The 27441-nt window shown below is 41.8% G+C and overlaps 1 protein-coding gene across 1 annotated transcript in view; it reads right to left on the minus strand.

Moving 5' to 3' along the window:
• Window positions 1–25776, minus strand: part of SRD5A2 (steroid 5 alpha-reductase 2) — a 65788-nt gene extending 40012 nt beyond the window's left edge. Inside the window, exon 1 of the mRNA XM_090280206.1 lies at window positions 25479–25776. Coding sequence (XP_090136332.1) covers window positions 25479–25756 — 278 coding nt within the window. The 5' untranslated portion in view covers window positions 25757–25776. The remainder of the gene's footprint in view (window positions 1–25478) is intronic.
• Between the last annotated feature and the right edge of the window lie 1665 nt (window positions 25777–27441).

Consider the following 27441-nt stretch of genomic DNA (forward strand, 5'->3'; position numbering starts at 1 on the left):
TTGGCCCACATCCCTGAGTCCTTCCCAAGAACTAACAAACACTGACAATGAACATTAATTTGTCTGTGTATTCATGTCATACCTATCATTGTAAATAATGGTTTTGGACATACTAGAGAGTAGGATGCATAGGCCAAAAGCAAAGGTGACTAATCACAGAATGAATCAGTGGTGCATCCCATCCACTTACATTTTATTATGACCTTGTGTACTGGGTTGAATGGTGGCCCTCAAATAAAGTATAACCACTCTCTAATCCCAAGAACTTCTAAATATGACTTTATCATAACAACAACAAAAAAGCGAATCTTATCTTACATGGCAAACGATGTGATTAAATTAAGGATCTTGAGAAGAGATTATCCTAAATAATGTAGGTGGACCCTAAATGCAATCACATGTATTCTTATACAATAAAGGGTCAGAGAAAGAGAAGAAAGATCCACAGAGGAAACGTGATGGGAAGACAGCACAGAGAGGCAATCACAAGGCAAGGAATGCTGACAGCCACAAGAAGCTGACAGACCCAAGGAATGGCATTTCCTTCAGAGCATCCAAAGGGAGCAGTATTATGGACACCTGATTTCAGACTCCTGGTCTCCAGAATGGTAGAGAAAAAACTTTCTGTTGTTTGAAGCCACCCAATTTGTGATAATGTGTTACAGCAGCTGCAGGAAACTGAAACTCCTTGTTAGAGAAATATTAGGCCATTGGAATTCATTTCAGTTCATTCATCTAGTAGAGGAAACACCAGCAAGGACCACAGGTAGCTAATATTTTTATAGTGTCTACTATGTTCTAAGTATTTTGCACATATTAAGTCATTTAATATTTATAACAATCCTAGGAGAAAGGTATTCTTGTTGTCCCTATTTTACAAATAAGGAAACTGAGGCACAGTAAGATTAACTTAGCCTAAGGTCATAGAGCTATGAAATGTCAAAGCTGGGATTCAAGTCCAGGTGAAGCTAACTCCAGGGTTTATGTTATTGAGCATTTCACTCTCCTGCAGTCACTGTGTTAAAAAAAAAAAAAAAAATTGAATCAGTTGCATGAGCACTTGTCTACATCAGAGATTTGTACCAGTTACATAATGAAATCACCTGAGGGGCTTTAGGAACTAAAAGGGAAGAAGCACACTGAAGATAAGTTAATCAGAATCCTAGACATAGGACACTCATCATTAGTAGCTTTTGAAAATCTCCCTAGATGATCCAAATTGCAGTCAGGGTTAAAAACTGCTGGCATAATAACCTCCGGTGGCTGATTTAATCAATTTTTTCAAGTTGACATTGACCAGATATTTTGGCTCCTCCCAATTCTGTATCTACACAGAGAAATTAGATTGCCAAATCTAGTAGAAGAAAGGCTTGCCCTGGCTGGTGTGGCTCAGTGGATTGAGCTCCCTCCTGCAAACCAAAAGGTCGCCGGTTTGATTCCCAGTCAGGGCATATGCCTGGGTTGCGAGCCACGTCCCCTGATAGGGGTGTGCTAGAGGCAGCGGATCGATATGTCTCTCACACATCGATGTTTTTCCCTCTTTTTCTCCTTCCCTTCTCCTCTCACTAAAAGTAAATATAATCAAATCTTTTTTTAAAACTCAGAAATAAAATAAAAAGAAAGGCCCAATTCAATAAAACCATGCTTCTTCTCTGCAATAAAGTGGTTAATCATTTTCTATTAAAGGCAGTGCCATGGGAAAAATTCAATGTGAAGTTTCCCCCCAAAGCTCCTGGGATTTCTTCCCATCTTGTCTGATGTCCTGGAAGTTGAGGATAGCCAGGTCATCCTGTCAACCCCCTGTGGATGTCATCTGCTCATAATTCAGGAGAGCTATTTAAATTATTTTTTAAAAAATCATTAAGTGTATTAGCTCATGGAGACCTATAATATGGTACACCATTTTTAAGTTTTCTGTTTAATGTGTTTTTGAATCTTTTTATTTGAGTCCTGGTAGTATTGGGAGACCCTGGAACTGTTCATTCACTCATTTTTCTTTTCTTCCTGCCTCTATCTCAAAATAAAAGTTCAGTATAAAAGACTAATGAATTCCCAAGGTTCTAAAAACTTTGAGGATTTCTCTGAGTAATGGAAAGATAATCATCAATGAGCCACAACCTCCCACAAGAAACAAGCTACTAACTGCTGACCTTACTCATTCATTCATTCAAACCCCAGAAGAACAAAATCTGAGTACACAAAGAGACCTGGTTCAAACTCTTGACCTGAGTACTTTCAATTCATTTGAATAACTAGTTTATCTTTTCTTTTCCTTTAAGTTGATAAATTTGGCGTAGTTTTTGGCATTGTGTGTAGGCACACCTGCTCAGCCACTCATGCTAACCGATCATGAGCAAATTAATAAATTATGAATGGCAACATGGGGTGGTTTTCATCTTGAAGTGCAGAGTTCAACAAACCTAAGGACAAGGCACACACACTGCTAAACACAAATGCATCATTTCTCTAAGATGCAATTTTGTCTCCTTTATTTCTTACTATCTGCAAAAAGAAAATGATGGTTTTCTAATTCCAACCATTTGGCATCATACAAATTGATACAAAACTATGAGTAAGATGACTAACAGACAGAAGCAGGAAATTGCAACACTTTTTAAGAATACATATTATACACTGAAATATAACATAAAGGTTAAAGGAGGTAAAATCATTTTTAAAAGAAAGAAAGACAATAGCTACTGTGATATGGACGTGAACTCACAGCATAAGTAGGGATAATTCATGACAACAGAAACAAAAGGGTTGGGGGTAAAGGTTTTTATATTCCAACCATTGTTAATATGAATTTATACATGTTGATGTGAATTTATTCAGAGTGTAATCTTTATGTGCCATTTTTTTCACTAAATGACCGTATACTTATTTCCATTCTAGATACAGTCCAAGAGGCTAATATTTTTAAGTATACATGATATTTAATCATATTGATTACAATCAGCCCTCAAATTACAGAGCACTTAAGTAACTTCCAGTGTTTCATAGTTGTGAAGAAAAACACTATATCATTTTGTGTAAATTGATTTTATTCTTTTGATTATTTCTCTTGAGTATTTCTTCCACATGACATATCTGGACCAAAAAAAAGGGGGTATGTTTTCAACTATTGTTAAACTGAAAGTTTGGACAGTTCTCAGTGACAAAGGGCCACACATACATACTATTTTCTCAAGGCCTAACTATAGTATTTTTAAATCTTTATTGAGGTATAACAAACAATCAACTGCACATATTAGCAGTATGAAATTTAGCAAATTTTGAAACCATTTTGATATAAAAATAAAGAACATATCCATCTCCACCGAAAGTTTGCTTTTACCCTGTTATCCCACTCTGCTGCACTTCCCTTTGTCTCCAGAAACCACTAATGCACTCTTTGCACTATACATTAGTTTGAAATTCATAGAATTTTATATAAATGAAATCATAAAGCATACACTCTTCTTTCTTTGCCTCTTTTTGCCAGAATAAATATTTTTAGATTTATCTATGTTGTGGCATGCATCAATATTTCATTATTTTTATTACTGAGTAATATTCTCACAGGTGGTTATACCACAGTTTGTTTACTCATTCATCTGTTGACAAATATTTGGGTTGTTTCCAGTTTATTTTGGTTGCTACAAATATTTGTATACAACTTTCATTTTAAATTATATTTTATTAATTACACTATTACAGTTGTCTCACTTTCTCCCCATTTGCTCTCCTCCATGCAGCAAACCCTACTCCCTCAGGCAATCCCTACACCATTGTTCATGTCCATGGGTCATGCATATAAGTTCTTTGGGTGCTCCATTTCCTATACTGTACTTTACATCCCCATGGCTATTCTGTAGCTACCTATTTGTACTTCTTAATCCCCTCACCTCTTCACCCACTCCCCCACACACCCCTCTCACCTGGCAACCATCAAAACGCTCTCTGTATCCATGATTCTGTTTCTGTTCTTCTTGTTTGCTTAGTTGTTTTTTAGATTCAATTGTTAATAGATATATATTTATTGACATTTTATTGTTCATACTTTTGATCTTTTTCTCAAGTAAGCCCCTTTGACATTTCATATAATAATGGTTTGGTGATGGTGGACTTCTTTAGTTTTTTTCTTGTCTGGGGCATTCTTTATCTGCCCTTTGATTCTAAATGACAGCTTTGATGGGTAGAGTAATCTTGGCTGTAGGTCCCTGCTTTTCATGACTTTGAATGTTTCTTGCCAATCCCATCTAGCCTGCAAAGCTTCTTTTGACAAATTAGCTGACAGTCTTATGGGAACTTCCCTGTAGGTAACAAACTGCTTTTTTAGACTCTCTCTATATCTTTAATCTTTGGTGTTTTAATTATGATGTGTCTTGAAGTGAATCTCTTTGCATCCATCTTGTTTGGGACTCTCTGTACTTCCTGGACTTGCATGTCTATTTCCTTCACCAAATTAGGGAGGTTTTCTTTCATTATTTTTTCAAATAGGTTTCCAATTTCTTGCTCTTTCTCTTCTCCCTCAGGAACTCCTACCAAAAAAAAATGTTGAAATGCTTGAAATTGTTCCACAGGCTGCTTATACTATCCTCGTTTTTTTTTTTAATTCTTTTTTCTTTTTGTTGTTCTGATTGGTTGTTTTTTGCTTCCTTATGTTTCATACTATTGATTTGATTCTCAGCTTCATCCACTCTATTGTTGTTTCCCTTTAAATTGTTCTTCATTTCACTTAGTGTATTCTTCATTTCTGACTGGATCTTTTTTATGCTGTTGAGGTCCTCACTAAGTTCCTTGAGCATCCTTATAACCAGTGTTTTAAACTCAGCATCTGATAGATTGCTTTTCTCCATTTTTTTTAGCTCTTTTTCTGGAGTTTTGATCTTTTCTTTCATTTAAGCCATGTTTCTTTGTCTCCTTGTTTTGGCAGCCTCCCTGTGTTTGTTTCTATATAATAGGTAGAGCTGCTTTGACTCTGTGTCTTGGTAGTATGGCCTAACATAGTAAGTGTCCTGTAGGGTCCAGTGGCACAGCCTCCCCTATACCCTAGCCTGGTACTCAATGTGCACACTCTTTGTGGGATGAGTACACCCTCCTCTTGCAGTTGAGTTTTGGTTGCTGTTGGCAGGTCAACGGAAGGGACTTACCCAGGCCAGTCAGTTGCAAGGACTTGCTGTGATCACTTACCACCAACTTTCACCCTCTGTGGGTGATCAGCTATGCAGGGACAGATGCTGGTGCTCCAATGTGGTCTGTAGCTGTCCACTGGGTGTGAAGACTCTGGGGTTTCCTGGGTGGTGCAGGCCAAGGTCAGCCTCCACCCATGTTTTGCTCTTGACCACCATGCTTGACCTATAAAGCAATCTGAGATGACTGCTACCTGTACTGGGCTTGGAGATTCCCAGGTGAAGTCAAGCTATGAATATAGCTGCAAGGAAGTCCAATAAACAAAGATATAAAGAAGAAATATTCATCCAGACAAGTAGGAGGGGTGGAGCCAGGGCAGAGAGGACGTGGTGTGGTGGCTGCAGCGGCGGCGGTTGCAGCAAGCCAGTGGAAAGTGCAGTCACACATTTTAAAAAGTCAGGAGGGACACCTGGGGAGTGTTCCCAGCTCCTGACCAGACCCCACAAATCACAGTCCCAGAACCAGGGGAAATCAAGCCTCATTGCTTCTGACTGTGCAATGCCATGGGAGTTGGCGTGGAGGAAGAAACTGCTGGTCTCTCAGCAGAGTCCGATTGTTTAAAGGGCCCCCACGGTCCTAGAACACCTGCAGACCCACCCACTCTGGGGATGACAGGCAGGGAAATGGCTTGAGAGGTGCCAGAAAAGTGGGAGAAGTGCCTGGAAAAGGGGAAAGTGCTGAGCAAGCAGCATTGTTCCCTCTCTGACCCTCCCCCACATACAGCGCTACAACGTGGTGAAACAGGTTGCCTTGTACTGACGAATACCTAAGGCTCTGCCCCCTAGAACATAAGAGGTGGGACAGCCTTTGCCCAAATCACAGAGGCAAACACAGGAAGATGAGGAGACAGAGAAGTACGACCCAGAAGTGGGGGCCGATCAAGATCCCAGCGGCACAACTAAGCAATGAGCAGATAGCATGCCTAACAGATAAGAAGATAGATAACTTAACAGAAGCACAGTTTAAGGCATTGGTGATTAGGATGCTTACCACTCTAACAACAAAGATCAAACAGGATGGGGAGAGAATGAAGGCTATCCTGGCTGAAATTAAGGAAAATCCATATGAAACAAGTAGTGGAGAAAAGGAAACTGGGGTTCAAATCAACAAATTGGAACATAATGAAGAAACAAACAATCAACCAGTACAGAAGGACGAAATGAGAATTAGAAAAAATGAGAAGAGGCTTAGGAACTCTGGGACAGCTATAAACGTGCCAACATCAGAATCATAGGGTTGCCAGAAGGTGAAGAGGGAGAGCAAGAAATTGAAAAATTATGTGAAAAAATAATGAAGGAAAACTTCCCTAATTTGGGGAAGGAAATGGACATTTGGGTCCAGGAAGCACAGAGTCCCAAACAAACTAGACCCAGGGAGGACCACATCAAGACACATCATAATCAAAATGCCAATGGTTAAGGATAAAGAGAGAATCTTAGAAGCAGCAAGAGAGAAGAGGAGAATTACTTACAAAGAAGTACCTATAAGACTGTCAGCTGATCTCTCAAAGAAACTTTGCAGGCAAGAAGGGACTGGCAGGAAATATTCAAAGCGATGAAAAGCTGAAGGAGTTCATCATCACCAAGCCATTATTATACAAAATGTTAAAGGGACTTATTTAAGAAAAAGGATATCAAAACTATGAACATTAAAATGAAAACAGGAGGAGAGAGAAGATGGCAGCAGAGTAGGTAGCAGTGTTGTCTGCTTGCTCCCATTGCAGAAGAACTTGGAGTACAAACATGGAGAGGAGTGAATGAGTGCAGATTTCAGATAGCGTGAACAGGGAAGGGAGTGTGGGAGCGGCATGAAAGAAGGCAGAAAGCTTGCCCACGCTCTCAAGACAGAGTCGCTGGGCCCCCCAACCCTATGCCTCTCCTGCACCACACCTGAAAGGGGCAGCTGCAGACCAGCCCATTAGCCAGGATTTGCTTAGAAACTGCTCCCTCCCATAGGCGCTAGGACCAGCAAAGTCCTGGAGGGAGTCATCAAGGTTTTGTTGAAACAGCCAGAGGCGTGGAAGACAGTGAACAGCCCAACTGTGAGAAACCGTATGAACTGAGTCTAGGTGGGAACTCCCTGGGCTAACAACCCTGGACTGGCAACCCTGCGCCCCGGTGTGTGCATCACTGCTCCACCAAACAAAAGAGAAGAACTGAGCCATGGAGAAGGGCCCATACAGGAAAGCTGCAGTGGAAACACAGACTCAGTAGGGACCCCAGACAGGCAAGCTGTACTCACAGGCACACAATAAGGTGCTGCTAGCCAGGGATGGATGCAGCCCAGTGCTGCAGCTGGGAGGTAACACAGAGGCTTTTTTGGAGAAGGAGCGGAGACAGGACCTAAGGCTGGGCAGGGACTAGGAGCTTGCACACTGGCTTGCCAGCAGAACAGTATTGCTAGACAAGCCTGAGGATTGATGGAGGGTGCCGCAGGACAAGTGGGGAGAGACCCAACTCAGTGAGGCTCACAGCAGGGAGCGGCAGCAGGCCCACCAGTGAGAATATAGCTGCCCCAGAATCCAGCTAGATTCTCTCACAGCCAGACAGCCAGAAAAGAAGATTTGAAATCATGGAATTTTGACCACGGGCAGATCCAGAAAAAGAAGGACAGTGCCCAAAGGTTGTACTGGAGAAAAAAATATTTCTTTAATCCGTTTTCTCCCCTCTTTCCCTCCTATTCTTCATCTTTAATTTTTTTGTTTGTTTTTATGTTTTGTTTATCCTCCCTCTCACACAAAATATATAGCATATAACTGTTATATAAACCTAATACTATACAATGCCACATTCTTACTTCATTCTTCATTCTTCCTTCCTTTTTCAACATACAATGTAAATACTACCTCTGTCGGCAGCCGTCCGTCTCGAGAGACGATGGTGTAGCTTCTTAAGAGTCTATCTGCACCGCCGAGAATGGCTGTGCAGTCCGACTCGGGAGTGACACGGTATCTGTCTCCTCCCGTGTTGAATCGACATCTTGCGATGACGCTGGAGTGTCCTCTCCAGTGAAGCTGAAGCTACAGAGCCTGGGCAGGGTGATATGGAGGGTCTGCTGTTGCCCATGCAGCAGACCCCCCCTCTCTTCGCAGCTGAAGGGTCCAAGGGAAAGACGGAGTCAATACAGCTTGGCTTCAGGTGTGCCGCAGGAGTTGCCGGTGTTGACTACAACGTCAAACCGCCTTAGGGACTCCGGCTCTGGATTTTCTGTCGGGGTTTACTCCCTTAGCCTTTCCCCTGAAGAGGTATGCCGCAAGGCAGTGGAGGTTTTTTGGAATCAGAGTTTTCCTTCTCTGATGTGCCCTGACTGGAAGATCGAACCAGCGACACTTAGCTCGCAGGCCGACGCTCAATCCACTGAGCCAAACCAGCCAGGGTTAAATACTACTTACTGTCTTGCAAAGCCTTAACCCTACTTGCTACTACCATTATTCTACCATCTTCTCTCTCAAAAACCGTCTATCAGTTAAAACAACTCTTATCAGTTTTTCATATAGTGTAATAGTCTTAACTTCTTTACATCTATATTAATACTGGCTCATTTGCTAATGATAGTGTGGTTGTGCATGGGGGATATTTTTGATGGTGGGGGTTTCTTGCCTGGGTTGTGTGTTTATGTTTTAACAGCATCTCCACAAAAGAACTCAAGACAAGGTGGGCAGAGTAACTCTCAATCAACTAGCCAGAGGGAAGGTTCTACCAAAGAGTAACAAAATATAACCAGACGGCTTAAACAAATGACATAAAGGGCATCCCAAGAGAATCAAGCTCAGGAGATCAAATAGACTGCACCACTGAATCCCCCAGGTCTCCTATACAGAATCTCATAACACAAAAGTGGGTATCAAAGCATACAAATCCAAGAAACAGAAACAAACAAGAAGCATACTATATGGGGAGACACAGAAACAATCTCCCAATGAAAGGAAAAGAGGAATCCCCAGAAAGAGAGATAGATGGAACAGACATAAGCCAACTATCAGACATAAAATTCAAAAGAATGGTTATAAGGAAACTCAGTGAACTTGACAAACAGAGGAAACTACAACAAACTCCAGGAAAACTACCAAGAACTCAAGAGAAGCTACAAGAAACTTACTGAGAACTACACAAGCATAAGAAAGGACATAGAAACTATCAATAAGAACCAGGAAGAAATGAAGAATACAATTTCTGAACTGAAGGACACAGTAGAATCGATCAAAAGCAGGCTAAACAAAGCAGAGGATTGGATCAATGAGTTAGAGGACAATGTAGAAAAAGAATCCCAAACAATGCAGCAAAATGAAAAATAAAAATAAAAAAGAATGAAGAGGTTTAAGAGACCTGCAGGACAACATGAGATGACACAACATTAGAATCATAGGGATACAAGAAGGCAAGAAGAAGAGCAAGGGATAGAAAACCTGATTGAAAAAGAAATAACAGAAAATTTTCCTAACATGGTGAGAGAAAAAGTCATGTAAGTCCAGGAAGCACAGAGGGTCCCAATAAAGATTAACCCAAGAAGGCCCACTCCAAGACACATCAAAATTAAAATAGCAACATTCAAAGACAAAGAGAGAACCCTAAAAGTAGCAAGACAGAAACAACAAATAACATACAAGGGAGCTACAATAAGGCTATCAACTGATTTCCCAAAAGAAACATTACAAGCCAGAAGGAAATGGCAAAAAATATTTGAAGCAATGAAAAACAAAGACCTACAACAAAGACTGCCCTGGCTGGTTTAGCTCAGTGGATTGAGCGTCGGCCTGCGAGCTAAGTGTCGCTGGTTCGATCTTCCAGTCAGGGTACATCAGAGAAGGAAAACTCTGACTCCAAAAAACCTCCGCTGCCTTGCGGCATACCTCTTCAGGGGAAAGGCTAAGGGAGTAAACCCCGACAGAAAATCCGGAGCCGGAGTCCCTAAGGCGGTTTGACGTTGTAGTCAACACCGGCAACTCCTGCGGCGCACCTGAACCCAAGCTGTATCGACTCCGTCTTTCCCTTGGACCCTTCAGCTGCGAAGAGAGGGGGGGTCTGCTGCATGGGCAACAGCAGACCCTCCATATTACCCTGCCCAGGCTCTGTAGCTTCAGCGTCATCACAAGATGTCGATTCAACACGGGAGGAGACAGATACCATGTCACTCCCGAGTCGGACTGCACAGCCATTCTCGGCGGTGCAGATAGACTCTTAAGAAGCTACACCATCGTCTCTCGAGACGGACGGCTGCCGATGACGACAACAAAGACTACTCTACCCAGCAAGGCTCTCCTTCAAAATGGAAGGTAAAATAAGGAGTTTTCCAGACAAAGACTAAAAGAATACATACATCTCCACCAAACCAGCATTGCAAGAGACGCTAAAGAGAATGCTTTAAGAAAAAGAAGAAAAAGAGTGGGAGAGGAACACAGGTACAAAGGGAAATAAATAAGTACCTGTCAATAATAACCTTATGTAAATGGATTAAATGCGTCAATCAAAAGACATAGGGTAGCAGAATGGATATGAAAACATGACCCACATATATGTTGTCTACAAGAGACACACCTCAAAACAAAAGATTTACAAAGACTGAAAGTGAAGGACGGAAACAAATACTCCAGGCAAATGGACATGAAAAAAAAGCTGCGGTAGCAATACTTAGACAAAACAGATTTCACAGCAAAGGCCATGAAAAGAGACAAATAAGTACATTTCATAATACTTAAGGGAACAATACATCAAGAAGATAAAACCCTGGTAAACATATATGCACCCAACATAGGAGCACCCAAATATATAAGGAAAATAGTAAGACTACAAGAAGGATACCAACAGCAACACACTCATAGTAGAGGATTTTAACACCCCATTATCAATGATAGACAGATCTTCAAAGCAAAGAAACACCAAGGATATTGAGGCATTGAATGACACTCTAGATCAAATGGACTTAATTGATATATATATAGAACTTTTCACCCCAAAGAAGCAAAATATACATTATTTTCTAATGCACATGGGACATTTTCAAAGATAGACCACATGATAGGACACAAAACAAGCCTCAACAAATTCAAGGACATTGAAATTATATCAGGCATTTTCTCAGATCACAATGCCTTGAAACTAGAAATCAACCTCAAGGAAAAAACTCAAAGACCTTCAAACTCATGGAGAATGAATAACTTGCTATTAAATAATGAATGGGCTAACAACAACATCAAGGAAGAAATCAAGAAGTTTCTGGAAACTAATGATAATGAGTACACAACAGCGCAAAACTTATGGGACATAGCAAAAGCAGTCCTGTGAGGAAAGTTCATAGCAATACAGGCCTACCTAAAAAGGATAGAAGAATCCTGAATAAAATATCTAACCCTACATCTATAAGAACCAGAACAACAACAACAAACAAAGCCCAGGGTGAGTAGAAGGTAGAAAATCATCAAGATCAGAGCAGAATTAAATGACATAGAGACTAAACAAACAATTTTTAAAAATCAATAAGAATAGGAGGTGATTCTTAGAAAAAATAAACAAAATTGACAAGCCCTTAGCCAGGCTCATCAAGAAAAAAAGAGAGAGGACTCAAATAAACAAAATCAGAAATGAAAGAGGAGAATCACTACCGATATCAAAGAAATACAAAGGGTTGTAAGAAATTACTGCAAACAACAGTATGGCAAGAAACATGAAAATCTAAATGAAATGGACAAATTTCTAGAAACATAAACTTCCAAAACTGAATCAAGAAGAAGCAGAAAGCCTGAACAGACTGATAACAAAGAATGAAATTGAAATTGTAATAAAAAACTCCTGGCACACAAAATCCCTGGACTGGATGGCTTCATGGGTGAATTATACAAAACATCTACCCTTTTCAAACTATTCCCAAAAATCCAAGAAGAGGGAAAACCCCAAACTCTTTTTATGAAGCCAGTATTACCCTAATTCCAAAACAAGGTCAAGACACAACAAAGAAAGAAAACTACAGGCCAATATTGCTGATGAACATAGATGCTAAAATCCTTAACAAAATATTGGCAAACAGGATCCAGCAACACATTAAAAAGATTATACCTCACGATCAAGTGGAATTCATCCCATGGATGCAAGGATGGTTTAATAGTCACAAATCAATAAATGTAATACACCACATAAACAAAATAAAAGACAAAAACCACATGATCATATCCATAGATGCTGAAAAAGCATTTGATAAAGTACAATACCCATTTATGATGAAATACTCAGCAAAATGAGAATACAGGGAGCATGTCTCAACATAATAAAGACTATATATGAGAAACCTGAAGCCAACATCATACCCAATGGACAAAAACTGAAAGCATTCCCCCTGAGATCGGGAACCAGATGAGGATGTCCACTTTCTCCACTCCTATTCAACATAGTCTTAGAGGTTCTAGCCACAGCAATCAGACAAGAAAAAGAAATAAAAGGCATCCAAATTGGAAAAGAGAAAATAAAACTGTCATTATTTGCAGATGACATGATAGTGTACATAGGAAACCCTATAGACTCCACTAATAAATTATTCAATATAGTAAGTGAATTTGGCAAAATATAAGGGTACAAAGTCAATATTCAGAAATTGAAGGCATTTCTATATACCAACAATAAAATGTTAAAGATAGAAACTAAAAAAAAAAATCCCATTTACTATAGCAATGAGAAAAATTAAGTACCTAGGAATAAACTTAACCAAAGAATAAAAGACCTGTAGTCAGAAAACTACATATCTCTGAAGGAAGAAATTAAGGAAGATACAAATAAATGGAAACATATACCATGTTCATGGATGGGAAGAATCAACATCATTAAAATGTCCATACTACCCAAAGCAATTTATAGATGCAATGCAATCCCTATTAAAATACCAGCAATGTATTTCACAGACCTAGAACAAACACTTCAAAAATTTATATGGAACCAAAATAGACCCTGAATAGCCACAGCAATCTTGAGACAGAAGAACATAGTAGGAGGAATCACAATACCTGACAAATAACTATACTACAAAGCCACTGTGGTCAAGACAGCCTGGTACTGGCATAAGAACAGACATATAGATCAATGGAACAGAATAGAGAGCCCAGAAATAAACCCAGGTCTCTATAGTAAACTAGTATTCGACAAAGGTGGAAGGAACATAAAATGGAGTGAGAAGAGCCTCTTCAACAAATGATGCTGGGAGAACTGAACAGGGATGTGCAAAAAAATGAAACTAGACCACCAACTTACACCACACACCAGAATAAACTCAAGATGGGTCAAAGACATAAATGTAAGCCATGACACCATAAATGCCCTAGAGGAAAACATAGGCAGGAAAATGTCAGATATCCCACGTAGCAATATTTTTACCAATACATCTCCTAAGACAAGGGAAATAAAGGAAAGAATAAATAAATGGGACTACATCAAACTAAAGAGTTTCTGCTCAGCAAAAGAAAACATCAGCAAGATGAAAAGGGAACCCACCATAAGGGGTAATATATTTGCCATAGATATCTCAGACAATGGGTTGATCTCTAAAACATATAAAGAACTTACACATCTCAACACCAAGAAGACAAACAGCCCATGTAAAAAATGGGCAAAGTACCTGAACAAACACTGCTCCAAGGAGAATATACAGAGGCTCCATAGACATATAAAAGAGTGCTCAATATCACTAGCCATCAGAGAGATGCAAATAAAAACCACAATGAGATACCATTTTGCACCAGTCAGAATGGCCATCATCAACAAATCAACAAACAACAAGTGCTGGCGAGGATGTGGAGAAACGGGAACCCTACTGCACTGTTGGTGGGAATGCAGACTGGTGCAGCCACTATGGAAAACAGTATGGAATTACCTCAAAAAATTAAAAATGAAACTGCCTTTTGAACCAGTGATTTCACTGCTAGGAATTTAGACAAAAAATTCTGAAACCTCAATTCAAAATAACCTATGCACCCCTATGTTCATAGCAGTGCTGTTTACAATAGCTAAGTGCTGGAAACAGCCTAGGTGCCCATCTGTAGATGAGTGGATTAAAAAACTGTGGTACATTTACACAATGGAATACTATGCAGCAGGAAGAAAGAAGAAACTTCTACCATTTGCGACAACATGGATGGAACTAGAGAGAATTATGCTTAGTGAAATAAGCCAAGCACTGAATGAAAAATACCATATGATATCACCTAATACAGAAGACTAAGGAACAACACAAACAAATGAACAAAATTGAACAAGGAACAGAAAAACAGTTATCGGGGTGGGAGGAGAGAAGTGATAAATAGGGGAAGGGTCTAGTAAAGGAACTAATATAAACAACCCATGGACATGGACAACGAGGTGGGTAATGACTCTGGGAGAAGGTGTGGGCTAGGTGTGGGGGAGAAATGGGGGAAATATAGGACAACTGTAATAGAAAAACAATAAAATTAAATTTTAAAAAATGAAAACTGTATCACAACTATCAACAACAGAAGCTAGGGAACGGAACAAAGGTCAACTAAGCAGACAACTAGAGTGGGAACAGAATCATAGGTATGGGGAGCATGTTGGGGGAGGGCAGGTGGGAGAGGGCAGGGGGAGAGGAAGGGAGATGGTGCAGGAATTAAGAAGCAAAGTAGGAGGGTGAGGAATAGACAGGGGGATGTTGAGAAGAGCTTTATGCACAACCCATGGACATAGACTAAGGATGGAGGATTGCTGGAGGGAGGGGGGCTACTGGGTGGAGGGGAGCAAAGGGAAAAGAAATTGGGACACTGTAACAGCATGATCAATAAAACATACAAAAAAATAACAATAGAAACTGCACACAGAAATGGATGTTGGGATGTTTCATGGTCAGATGGGGAAAATGTCAAAAGCAAACTGTCACATTTTCTTCACAGTAACTTCTAGGATCAGTCTTGACAACATGAAGCAAGTATAATAAAAGAATCTTGAAAATGGCCCAGAGGCTGATTTAAGACTTGGATAGTATAACTGGATATTGTGGCATAGATGCAAAAAATATTTGGAAATTAAAAAGAAGAGAGGTTTTCAAAAACAAAGTACATGGAAGGCAATTTTTAGTCATTGGTCACCAAGTAGGCTCCTTTTCCAGACAGAACCTGACATTCCCACCCACAAATCTGGGAATAGAGCATCTTTTGCAGACCAGCTCGAGTGCTTGCATATCACTCGCACTCACTCCTACCAGTCACAGCAATCAGATAGAGTACAGTCACTTGTGAAACAGGATTAGTAATAGTGATTGCCCTGAGGACAAAATAAAATAACCAATGTAAAACATGTAACATAATTCCCGGAACACTCAGACCTCAATAAATATTGGTTTCCCCTTCTCTTATACCCCTTCCATAACCAAATGTAAGGCAAATGGCATTGTTGGCCCCAGTTCAGAGGGTTCTAAAATTGAGAGCTCCTATGCTGAGCTGACTCTCATTAAAGTCCCCTGGGTTGAGCATAGTAACTTTATAAGCAACTTGAGTCCACTTTGATGTTTCCCCATTGCCATACATGGCAGGGAGTCAAAAAGCAAAATAGAGACTTGCCAGAACCAAGGTGCCAGGGTCTGACAAAAATCAATAAGTAGACAATGTTTGTATTCTGTCTAATAACAGAATACATTCATGTCCCCCTTCTGCCAGCTGAGGGCTCTTCTTTAAAGCATCCTTCTTGGCCTTTCCACTCATAGTCTCTCACCCACTCCTCCCCTGGGAAGGAGAAGTGAATTATTTGATTGGTAAATCTGAAAGCATGACCTCTCAAAGATACAGCTCAGCCCTTCTCTCATTCTGCTGTCTTTTCAGAACGGGCTCCACTTGGAAAAGTCCATGGTTGTTCAGCCATGGTTGTTGGTGAATATTTTTGAGGTACAGTGTTAGGAGGCCCACATGATCCAAAAGGTAATCCACGTTTTATCCCAAACCAGCTTCACCACTAGTAAGGGGGGTCATCTGTCTCTAATTGTCTGATTCCTAGGTCTCTCTCTCAGTTGACTCTGAACTTGGGTGGGGAAGAGGTATGACATTAATTGGGTTCCCTCAAAACCCACTCACTCATCCGCCCTCTATTCCATGCACACACTCACACCTAGACAGGCACCAGAGACCTCGGTGGCTTGGCTGTGGTTCCCCTCAGGTCCATATCTCCCTCAGTTTGCTTTTTCCTACCTGTTTGGGGCCTGACCTTTCTGCCACCCAACTTTCACACCAGAAAGAGTGATAGACACACAAGGATGGTTCCTTCCTGCCTTCCTCCTGGAGCTCTTCTTGTGTGTCTCCCAAAGGACTTAGCACAGTTCTGAATGGTTGGAACTCTGATGAAGAATCATGAGACCGGGGTTCAAGCCCTTACGAACTCTGCTCCTTTCTCCCATGTGACTTTGTACACATCGTTTTGCCAGCTTGGGTCACTGTTTCCTTATCTTGTCTGATCTTTTTAAGTGACATTAAGTTAGATTTTAAATGGACAAAAATTTGATCATTTCTTCAATGTTGTAAAAGGGAAACAGTCAAGATCTCTAAAGCCTGTTTACATTTTTGGCAAACACAGCTTGATATTTTTTAGATAGGCTTATGATGTCACCCCATTTACCATGTAAATTCCTGGCCTTCTACTATTTCCCACAAGCCTTCAAATAAAGGCCCTGGAACCCATGAAGTCTCAGAAAATTGTATTTATTACTGAAATCCTACTTAAATGTAGCAGAAATCTTCTAAAACATGCCCACTTCTTTGCTATAGAATATAACAAAATGTTATTATAGAATTATCAGGGCACTGAATATAAAGCTATGTCATTTATGGTTTTCTTGAGGAAGGGCTAGCAATATACAGCCTACAGGCCAAATAGAGCTCACTGCCTGTTTTTGTAAACAAAGTTTTATGGGAACACAACTATGCCCATTTGTTTACATATTGACTGTGTTTTCTTTCATGCTATAACAGCCAATTTTAGTAGTTACAATGGAAACTATACGGCTGCAAACCCTAAGATGGTTACTATTTGGCTTTTTACAAAAACATTTTCTGACCCTCTCCCATTCTAAGGAACCCTTCGAGTCATCTTAATCGATCCAAATTATGTCTCATGAATGTCCTTAACACATAATTAAGTGACCACAAAAATGGGACTTACCCTGCCTGGGTCTTTCTTCTTTCTCAATCTGCAAGAGGCAGAACTTGTGTGGATGATTTCCAGTGTAGGTATTAATCATTATCTGATTCTCAGCCAATGAGTAATTATCTTTGTGATGTTTGACTACCTCTAAATATTTGAGACATCTGCAACCCTTATGAGATTGGAGAAACACTGGCAGGGCACATCAGAAGCTTCAAGTTCCAGTCCCCTCTTTGCCCCAACTGACTAAACCTCTTGGTGCTTTGCTTCTGTAAAATGAGGAGGTTGGATAGATGAGAATGAAATTTCCTTAAAACAGACTATTATGGTCCAGTGTGTGAAGTGCCTCATGGAAGGGCATGCTGACTGCTATGAAAGGCCAAGGAACAGAATCACAGCTGGATTTACAGAGGAGAGGGGCCCCAGGGAAGGCTTCCCGGAGGAAGTGGTGCCTGATCTGAGTCTTGAAGGATGAGGAAGAATTCATGCTGCTGGAGAATGAAGGGACCAGTAGAGCCATGTGGGGGAAGGGGGTGCTGATTAGAAAATATCATTTGTTTCAGCATCTAAATCCCAGAAAAGATCTCTCCAAACGCAAACGGACTCTAATGTGTGCATTCCAGCGAGGTCACATCCAAGGCTTGAATATGACATTAGCTGCTAGAGGCATAGGTAATGTGATAGCCATCGCATGGGACACCAAGGCTCCTTAGGAAAATGAAGACAGTCGGAGAGAGTTGGGCAAAGTTTGTTCCAGGGCTGTTGTCAAGGTCAATGAGAGATGAGCTAACTCTAACTTCAAACAATCTTGGCAGTGAGATTAGGCAACATGCTTATTCAACAGTTATTTTCATGTGATTAAACCATCCAAACATCTGCAACAATGGATTCCAAAGGGACGGGAGTTATCTGAGTTGACCTAGCTTATGAAGTCTCAACAATAATGATTTCTAAGTAATCGCCGGCTCTCCCACAGTTCTAACTGCCTGTACTGATGTCAGAAGTAGAGATCATTCACGCATTCAACAAATTTTAGTACCAATTACCTGAGAGCAGGTTTCTGTATACTGATGACACAGCCATTAAAAAAAAATGAGACAACAATCCTTTTCCCTTTTGGAATTTACATTCTAGTGTGTTACCCTCGAATGGACAAAGGTGCAAAGAGTTTTAACTTCTTTCCACCTGGGCAAATTACTGTTCTGAACAGTCCCTGGGGGACATTTTGCAAAAGAGTCCAACCCACACCGGAGTCAACCTTCTTCCTGAGATCTTGTCCCTCTATCTTATTCTCTATGTCATGGCTATGCGCAGGACAGGGTAAAGCCAAAGCAGCCTGATGCTTTTTCCTCATGTACCCTCACTATCAAGCCACACGACTCCTTAAGGCTCAAAGCAAAAGTGCTCATAGACTTTTGAGTCACTTCTGGGAAAGTTGACCAAGTATACAGTACTAAGTTCTGAGAATAATGTAGATGCAAACATGTGCATCACAGCTTTATTTAACCTAGCTCCTCCTTTCCACATCAAAAAAAAAAAAAAGGGTGGGGGGAAGGATATTAAATGTCCAACTATAAATTAATGGATAAGTAAATTATCATTTTTACATGAGATGCCATCACAAGCATCCATTTAGATGACATTTCCAAAGACTCTACAATGTGTGAAAATACTTCATTAAAAATTTTAGGTAATCAGACAGAAGAAAAGCCCCTATATAGTCAACATAACAAGTATAACTATAACAAGTGTAAAAATCTACTAAGAAAAATAAAACCCTTGACTGCAAGTCAAGATGGTAGAGTAGGTAAACTCTGTGCTTGCCTCCTCTCACATTACATCACATCACATCAAAATTACAACTAAATTAGAAAACAGCCATAGCAGAGAACCACCTGAAGACTAGCTGAACAGAAGTCCTATAACTAAGGATATAAAGAAGAAACCAGCCCTGGCTGCTGTGGCTCAGTGGATTGAGCGCCGGCCTGTGAGCCAAGTGTTGCTGGTTCAATTCCCAGTCAGGGCACATAACTAGGTTGCAGGTCAGGTCTCCAGTTGGGGGTGCAAGTGAGAGGCAACCGCACAGTGATATTTCTCTCCCTCTCTTTCTCCTTTCCCCCTCTCTAAAAATAAAATAAACAAACTAATTAATTAATTTTTTTAAAAAAGAAAGAAGAAGAAACCACAATGAGACTGGTGGGGGCGGGGGCAGAGACATGGAAGAGGCAGGTCCCACACCCACAGTGAGGTGGTTAAGAATCAGGAGGGATATTTTGGGTGCAGAGATGCTTTCTAAGGAGCAAGGAGTCCCAGCCTCACACTAGGTTCCCAGCCCTGAACACCAGTGCCAGGAAGAGGAGGCCCCATAACATCTGGCTGGGAAACCAGTGGGGAATTTGTCTAAGAAAGACAAAGGGCTGCAGGAAACCAAGACACCCTGATTTTTTTTAATTTAGTTTCATTTTTAAATTGCACTAGACTTTCAATACTATGTAAGTTTCAAGTGTACAGCATAGTATAACTTTAACACATATACAATGGAATATTACTCAGCCACTTAAAAAAATGAAATCTTACCATTTGTGACAGGATGGATGGACCTAGAGGGTATTATGCTAAGTGAAATAAATCAGAAAAAAACATATATCATGTATTTTTACTTATATGTGGAATCTCAACACAAAGTAAACAAACAAACAAAACAAACAAACTCATCGATACAAAGAACAAGTGATAGTCACCAGATGGGAGGGAGGTTAGGAAGCTGGGTGAAAAAGGTAAAGGGATTAAGAAGCACAAATTGCTAATTACAAAATAGTCATGGGAATGTAAAGTACAACATAGGAAATACAGTCAACAATATTGTCATAATTATGCACAGTGCCAGGTGGTTATTAGTGCCAAGTTGTAAGTTATATGCCTAGCCACTATGCTGTACATCTGAAACTTATATAGTATTGAATGTCAACTGTAATTAAAAAATAAATATAAGTTTTTTAAAGATTAAAGGGGTTAAGAAATAGAAATTGCCAATTATAAAAATAGTCACAGGGATGTAAAATAACATAGGAATACAGTCAATAGTATTGTTAACTATGTATGGTGTCAGACGGGTACTAGACTGATAGGGGTGATCACTTGGTAAGATATAAATATCTAATCATTTGTCATATACATGAAATGAATATAATATTGTATGTCAACTGTAATTAAAGAATTATTTTTTTTAAAGGCCTTGATGGAAATGTTCTAAAACTAACAATTGATATACTTAGGTGTTGAAATTATGGATGTTTATTTACTTCTTGTATTTTCCATTTTTTCTTTACTAACATTCATTATTTTTAGCAGTAAAAAAAATTAAGCCTCAATATAGTTTTTAAAAGGCAAGGACAAGCCTGCAAAGTACAAATATAAAATAGTTTATCGTGGTAACTAAGAGCCTGAATTCTGTTTGCAAACTCTCTGGGTCTGAACCTGGCTCTCAAGTTACTGTATAACCTTTGCTTGCCTCAGTTTCCAACCTGCCAAGTGGGGGTGACATTGGTGCCTACCTAAGTGGGTTAATATGAGGATTAGTAGACAATATATTTAGAGTGTTTAGCACAGAGCAGAATACCTGTAAGCACTCAAAATGATAACAGATCCAATACTACAGTGGCGTCAAAGAAAGAGTTTACACAAGGGGAAAGGTGAACAAACATCACATCTTCATGTCTTAGAAACAACAAATTCAGAGTTGGCCAATAGACTTATGAAAAGATACTCATATCACTAATCATCAGGGCAACTGAAATTAAAACCTCAATGAAATATAACCTCAACCCTGCCAGAATGGCTATTATCAATAAATCAAATGCAGCAAAGATGCTTCTTTTAAAGGAGTAGGAATTGACCAATAAAAAAGATCCAGAGGATAAGAAAGGATTATAGGTAAAAATAGATTGAAATTAGTTTCTCTGTATTTCTTTCTCCTGAAATGGAGAGAGAGGGGATTATGCCTTTCAGCTTCCAGAGACATTCTTTACCCTGACTTCTAGTCTAGATTTCATTGATCTTTGGATCCTCAAAATTCTCTACTCAAATATAAGGCTGTGACTGTGTTCAAGTTATTGACCTGGTTTGGCAATCTTCCACTGTCCATGGACCCTGTTTTCTCCCTGCATAGAGTCTCTGCCTGCCTATCATGCTGAAAAGGTCTTGAGCCCTGGTAGGGTGGAGCAGGTTTGATTCTTGGTCAGGACACACACTTAGGTCTAGTTCAATCCTGGTTGGGGCACCTATGGGAGGCAATTGATCTCTCTCTCTCTCTCTCTCTCTCTCTCTCTCTCTCTCTCTCTCTCTCTCTCTCTCTCTCTCTCCCTCTCTCTCTCTCTCCCTCTCTCCCTCCCTTCCTCTCTCTCTAAAATCAATAAAAATGACCTCAGGTGAGAATTAAAAGAAAAGAAAAACAGGAAAAATAAAAGGAAAGGAAAGAAAGGGTCTTGAACTATGGAGTTGCTCAGTTGAATCTGACTGGGCACAAGCTGTATCGTCTTCATTCAGTCATTTAACCTTATTCTGCCTCACTTTCTTCATCTATAAGTGCATATCTCAAGAAAAGCTAGGATGGTAGCCTCAGTAAACACAGCTCACCTCCTCGCACAACCACATCAAAATTACAACTAAACTACAGAACCACCATCATTCAGAACCTCCAGAAATTGAGCTGAATGTGAGTCCTACAACTGTGGAACTAAAGAAGGAACTACATCGTGACTCGTAGGGGGAGTGGAGGTGTGGGCTGGTCCCACATCAACATGTGGTGGATAAAATTGGGAGGGATATCTTGGGAGCAAGGGATCCCAGCCCCACACCAGGCACCCCAGCCCAGGGTTCCAGTGCCAGTAAAATAAGTTTCCATAACTTCTACTGTAAAAACCATCAGGGATTGAGGCTGTGGAAGACAGAAACTGCTGTAATCCCTGGCAGTTCCTCTTAAAGGGCCTGCACACAGACTTACTCGGACTCACTTGCTCTGAGTTCCAGCACTGGGGCAGCAGCTTGAAAGGCAACAGAGGCAAAGAGGGAGGAGCTGAAGTGTCTGGCAACAGAATAAGTGCTAGGGGACAGCTTTTTCCCAGACATAAGTGCTGGCAGAGGCCATTGTTCCTTTTCTGAGCCCCACCACCACAGAGCTGAAAGGTGAATGCCATATCTGAGAATCCATCAACCTGGCTCACACTGTTTGCCTCACCCCGGTGATTCCCTGACACTCCACCCCACCCAACTTTCAGACCCACCCAAGTTGTTTCCGGGGGCTTTTCCATATGAATGGTTCATCTTGGTTCATGCTTCAGATTTTCCTAGACCTGGCACTAGCAGCAGCTGATCCTGGTTCACAGCTTGGCCTCTCTGGAAACCTTCACACTCAGCACAGGTAGCAGCCATTTGCGATTGCTTTATAGCTTATATCAGGTGGCCCCAGACAGAACATAGGTTGCGGATGACCTTGACCTGCAACTCCTAGGAAGACCCAAAATTGGCAAACCCAGTGGACAGCTACAGACCATGTCATAGCACCACCACCTAGTCACCTCCACAAGTGACACAGTCAAAGGGCAGACTAGCAGGCACCAGAGCCCTGCTCTGTAGAGTGGGCACCTGCACAGCTGATCCTCCACGGCGGTTGGAGGTTGGTGGTCAGTGGTCACAGCCAGTTCTTGCAGCAGATCAGCCTGAGTAAAGCCCTCCTGTTGACCTGCCAACAGCAATCAAGGCTCAACTACATGAGGAAGATATACACAGCCTACACAGTGGGTGCACCTTGAGTACCCAGTTTGGGTGATGGTGGGGTGGGGGGACTATGCCACTAGACCCCACAGGACACCTACTACATTAGGCCACTCTACCAAGCCAGGGAGTCATAGCAGTTCTACCAAATACATAGAGAACAAACACAGGGAGGTTGCCAAAATGAGAAGACAAAGAAACATGACCCAAATGAAAGAACAAAACTCCAGAAAAAGAACTAAACAAAATGGAGACAAGCAATCTATCAGATGCAGAGTTCAAAACACTGGTTATAAGGGTGCTCAAGGAACTTAGTGAGGACCTCAGAAGTATAAAAGAAATGCAGTCAGAAACGAAGGATACACTATTTGAAATAGACAACAATTTACAGGGAGTCAATAGTGGAGTGGACGAAGTTGAAAGTCAAATCAGCAATAGGAATATAAGGAAGCAAAACATCAAGAAGAAAAAAAGAATAGAAAAAAATGAGGATAGCATAAGGAGCATCTGGGACAACTTTAAGCATACCAACATTTGTATCATAGGGGTGCCAAAAGGAGAAGAGAAAGAGAAAGAAATTGGAGACCTATTTGAAAAAATAATTTTTAAAAAACTTCCTTAATTTGGTGAAGGTAATAGACATGCAAGTCCAGGAAGTAGAGAGAGTCCCAAACAAGATCGATGCAAAGAGGCCCACTCCAAGACACATTATAATTAAAATGCCAAATATTAAAGATAAAGAGAACCTTAAAAGCTGCAAGACCAAAGCAGTTCATTGCCTACAAGGGAGCCCCCATAAGACTACTGGCTGATTTCTCAAAAGAAACTTGGCAGGCAAGAATGGGCTGGCAAGGAGTATTCAAAGTGATGAAAAGCAATGACCTACAACCAAGATTGCTCTACCCAGCAAAGCTATCATTTAGAATCAAAGAACAGAAAAAGAACTTCCCAGACAATAAAAAGCCTAAGTAGTTCACCATCACCAAGACATTATTACATGAAATGTTAAGGGTCTCCTTTAAGAAGATCAAAAAATATGAACAATAAATGGCAATAAATACATATCAATCAACAATTGAATCTAAAAAAACAAAATAAACAAGCAGAACAGAAACAGAATCATATATACAGAGAACATTTTGATGGTTATCAGATGAAAGGGGGGTTGGTGGGATGGGCAAAAAAAGTAAAGGGATTAAGAAGTACAAATAGGTAGTTACAGAATAGTCATGGGAACATAAAGTACAGCATAGTGAATAGAGTAGCCAAAAAACATATATGCATGACCCATGGATATGCCTGAGAGAGTGGGGGTGCTGGGTGGAGTGGGATAATGGGAGGAATATTGAGACAACTATAATAGCATAATCAATAAAATATAATTTAAAATAAATAAATACATGCATATCTCACAAGGTTATAATAGGGTTGGATGAGACAATAGATGCTAAATGATTGGGCACAGCAGGCAATTTAATAGTGTCCCCCCTTCCTCTTCCTCTTTTTTGGAGGTTAGCAGTGATTTGAATCCTAAAAGCCCTTGGTTTCTTTCCTGACTGTCTTTCTTAGACCATGAGGCAAACTTGATCTTAACGTGAAAATTCTAACTTAATGAACATTTGAGCTCTAAGTTAACTTCAACCCATTCACACTTAAGTCCCAGGGAACTGGAAAGGCAGATTAGTAGGTGGTAAGTGGTCCCTTTTGGTGGAGCCTAAGAAGTGGGGCTCTCACTGTTCAGGTCAGTGGGTTTCCATCATTGCTCTCCCACAACTAAAGTCCAGGTCTGGCTCTGCCTACTTCCCTCCTCAGACTCTCAAAGATTAAGTTCATCGGTCCCTCTGAGCTGTTTCCTTCTGGAGGTGTCAACACTTATTTAGCAGGATCCTTAAAGCAGCCTGACCCTACCCTGCAAAGAAAAGAGAGGGATAGGGAGGAAGGGAGGCTGATATAGAGGGAGGGAGGGAAGAAGAGAGGGAGGGAGAGGGAGAGAGGAGAGGAGAAGAAAGGAAAGGAAAGGAAAGGAAAGGAAAGGAAAGGAAAGGAAAGGAAAGGAAAGGAAAGGAAAGGAAAAAGGGGTTAGACCTATTGGCGACACTGGACCTCGAGGAGTTGGAGAGAACATCCCTGTCAAAAGCTCTGCCCAGCCTGAGTTTTCCGCTCCCCTCCCACCCCGCTCAACCTCCTTCCCCAGAGGAGCCAGAGGATTTCGACTGGAACCCGGCGCGAACTCCTCTCCACTGGCCCCTGTCCATCTAGCTGCCCCACCCCACACAGGTGCTCTCTGTGAGCCCAACTCTTGCCCGCCTGGCCGCTGTCGCCACAGCCCCTCGGCAGTTCTGGTGCACGGTGCGCTCCTGGACACCCTGAGGCTGGCTATGCACCGCACGCCCGCCCGCAGAGGGAAAACGCTACCTGTGGAAGTAATGTGCGCAAAAGAGTCCCAGAAGCACAGTCGCAGGCGGGCCCAAGAGAGCGCGGGGCTGACCGACTAGCATCCCCGCGGGGACTGCGAAGGAGGGCAGCTCCTGCAGGAACCAGGCGGCGCGGGCGGGCAGGTGGGTAGCCACCGTCAGACTCCCTGTGTACTTCCCGTAGCTGGAGGGCTCCCCTAAGTACAGTACCAGGGCTCCCAGAGCGGCCAAAGTGGCGCTGCCCGCCAGCACCGGGCTCTCCTGGCAGTGAACGGGCATGGTGTTGTCTTCTCCGCCAGTGGCCGCTGCCAGTGTAGAGGAGAGGGGGCCCCTGCCGCCCCTTTATGGAGCGCAAGACACCTCTCTGTGTCCGCCCCTTTAGCTTTGGCTCCCGCCTTCCATCCTACCTCCCACGTGGGCGCGGCCAGCCCTGTCTGCTCAGCATCAGTGCCCCTTTCTCGGGGCTGGCGCTTCGGGAGGCAGGCAGGATGGGAGCAGGGACGAAGGCATTTGTTGGTCCAAAAAATGTGTCCTGGGGAGCCTTTGACCAGCTCATATCCGCGCTTCCACCCAAGCGGCCGCTCTCTTCACTGCCTGCCACTGGTCTCCCCCCTTAGACTGCCCTTCGTAAACTTATTCCTCACCCATCAACCTCTGAAGCTGCAACTGCTGGAGCGGGGAAACGAAGAGAGAAACAACAGGCATGATTTAGCGAGGAATGTTCTCCCACACCTGCACACACATCCTCTGCGGGGTAGTCCCGCAGCCCCTACCCTCGAAGCACCCCAAGCCAGGACATCCCTAACCCCTCTAGTTCCCCACGCTCTTTCGGGCCCCGCCCGCTCCCGTCCAACCCTGCCCCCTTCCTTCGACACCGGGCTCTTCACCTCGCACTTCCCGCCTCTGCCAGCGCCTCTGAGTTGGCACTGCGCACTCCTTCGCGGCGCTCAGCATCAGTGCTCCCTCTGCACCACCACACCCCCAGTCAGGTACCAGCCTCTCCCCGGCCCTAATTCCTTCCTTAGCAGCTTTTCTTCGGATCTCCAGGTGTGCCCCGGGGACTCTGTCCTCTGCCAGTCAAGTCCGCTGAGCGCGGGTGTGGATGCACAGATTGAGGCAGTGAGTAGTGACCCTGCCGGTCCTCCCCGGGACCCCCGAAGCTGGCCAGGTTCAGGCTAACATCTGGGGCTTCTCCTGCAAGATTCCCTCCTCCAGCTCCGCCAGCCCATGAGTCAGGCTCCACAGGTGGTGCCACTGGAGATGTTCCTGAGCTCTAAATACCCAGACACGTTCTTACTCTTCCTTATTCTCCGCCCTGTCGTTCTCCAACTTTATTCATTATTTACTTCTTCTTCTTCTTCTTTTCTTTTTTTTTAATTCAGCACCCAGACTTCCTTGGCTACCCTCCTCCTTCATTTTGTGCCTCTTTACCTCTCATCCTTTCTCTGACCTAGCTTTCCTCCTTCCGCGTTAGCCTCCTCTTCCCACCTGCTGTTGTACACCCTTTTGTCTCACCTTCCTTTATTACCAAGAGGAGGACTTCATCCAAAGAAGATCATGTTGAGTGTATGGTGGGATATGGAAGGAACTGTCCGTTATGAACTGTTAGACAACAATCAAACAGTTACTGCTAATCTTTACTGTGAACAACTTTGGTTGGTTGGTGCCAAAGTAATGTCCAACTTTTTTAAAAGAAAACTTTAGATAGTATTTGTTAAATTTGTGCCTCTTTGTATAATTTTTTGATGTCACAGTGGCTAATTTATACCTTATTTTTTCAGATTATTGAAGTATTGTTCATAATCATCTGCAATATTTGCACCCATGTTCGACCCAATCTGAAGACCACATTAGAAATGTTTTACTCTATGAGTTTCATAAAGGTGCCAATGCAAGTACAGCAGCAAAGATTATTCAGAGCGCTTATGGGGACAATGCAGTGACTGAAAGAAGTTGCAGGAGGT

Source organism: Furipterus horrens, unplaced genomic scaffold (assembly GCF_987537825.1).
Source record: "Furipterus horrens unplaced genomic scaffold, mFurHor1.1.pri manual_scaffold_6, whole genome shotgun sequence".
NCBI classification, from domain to species: Eukaryota; Metazoa; Chordata; class Mammalia; order Chiroptera; family Furipteridae; genus Furipterus; species Furipterus horrens.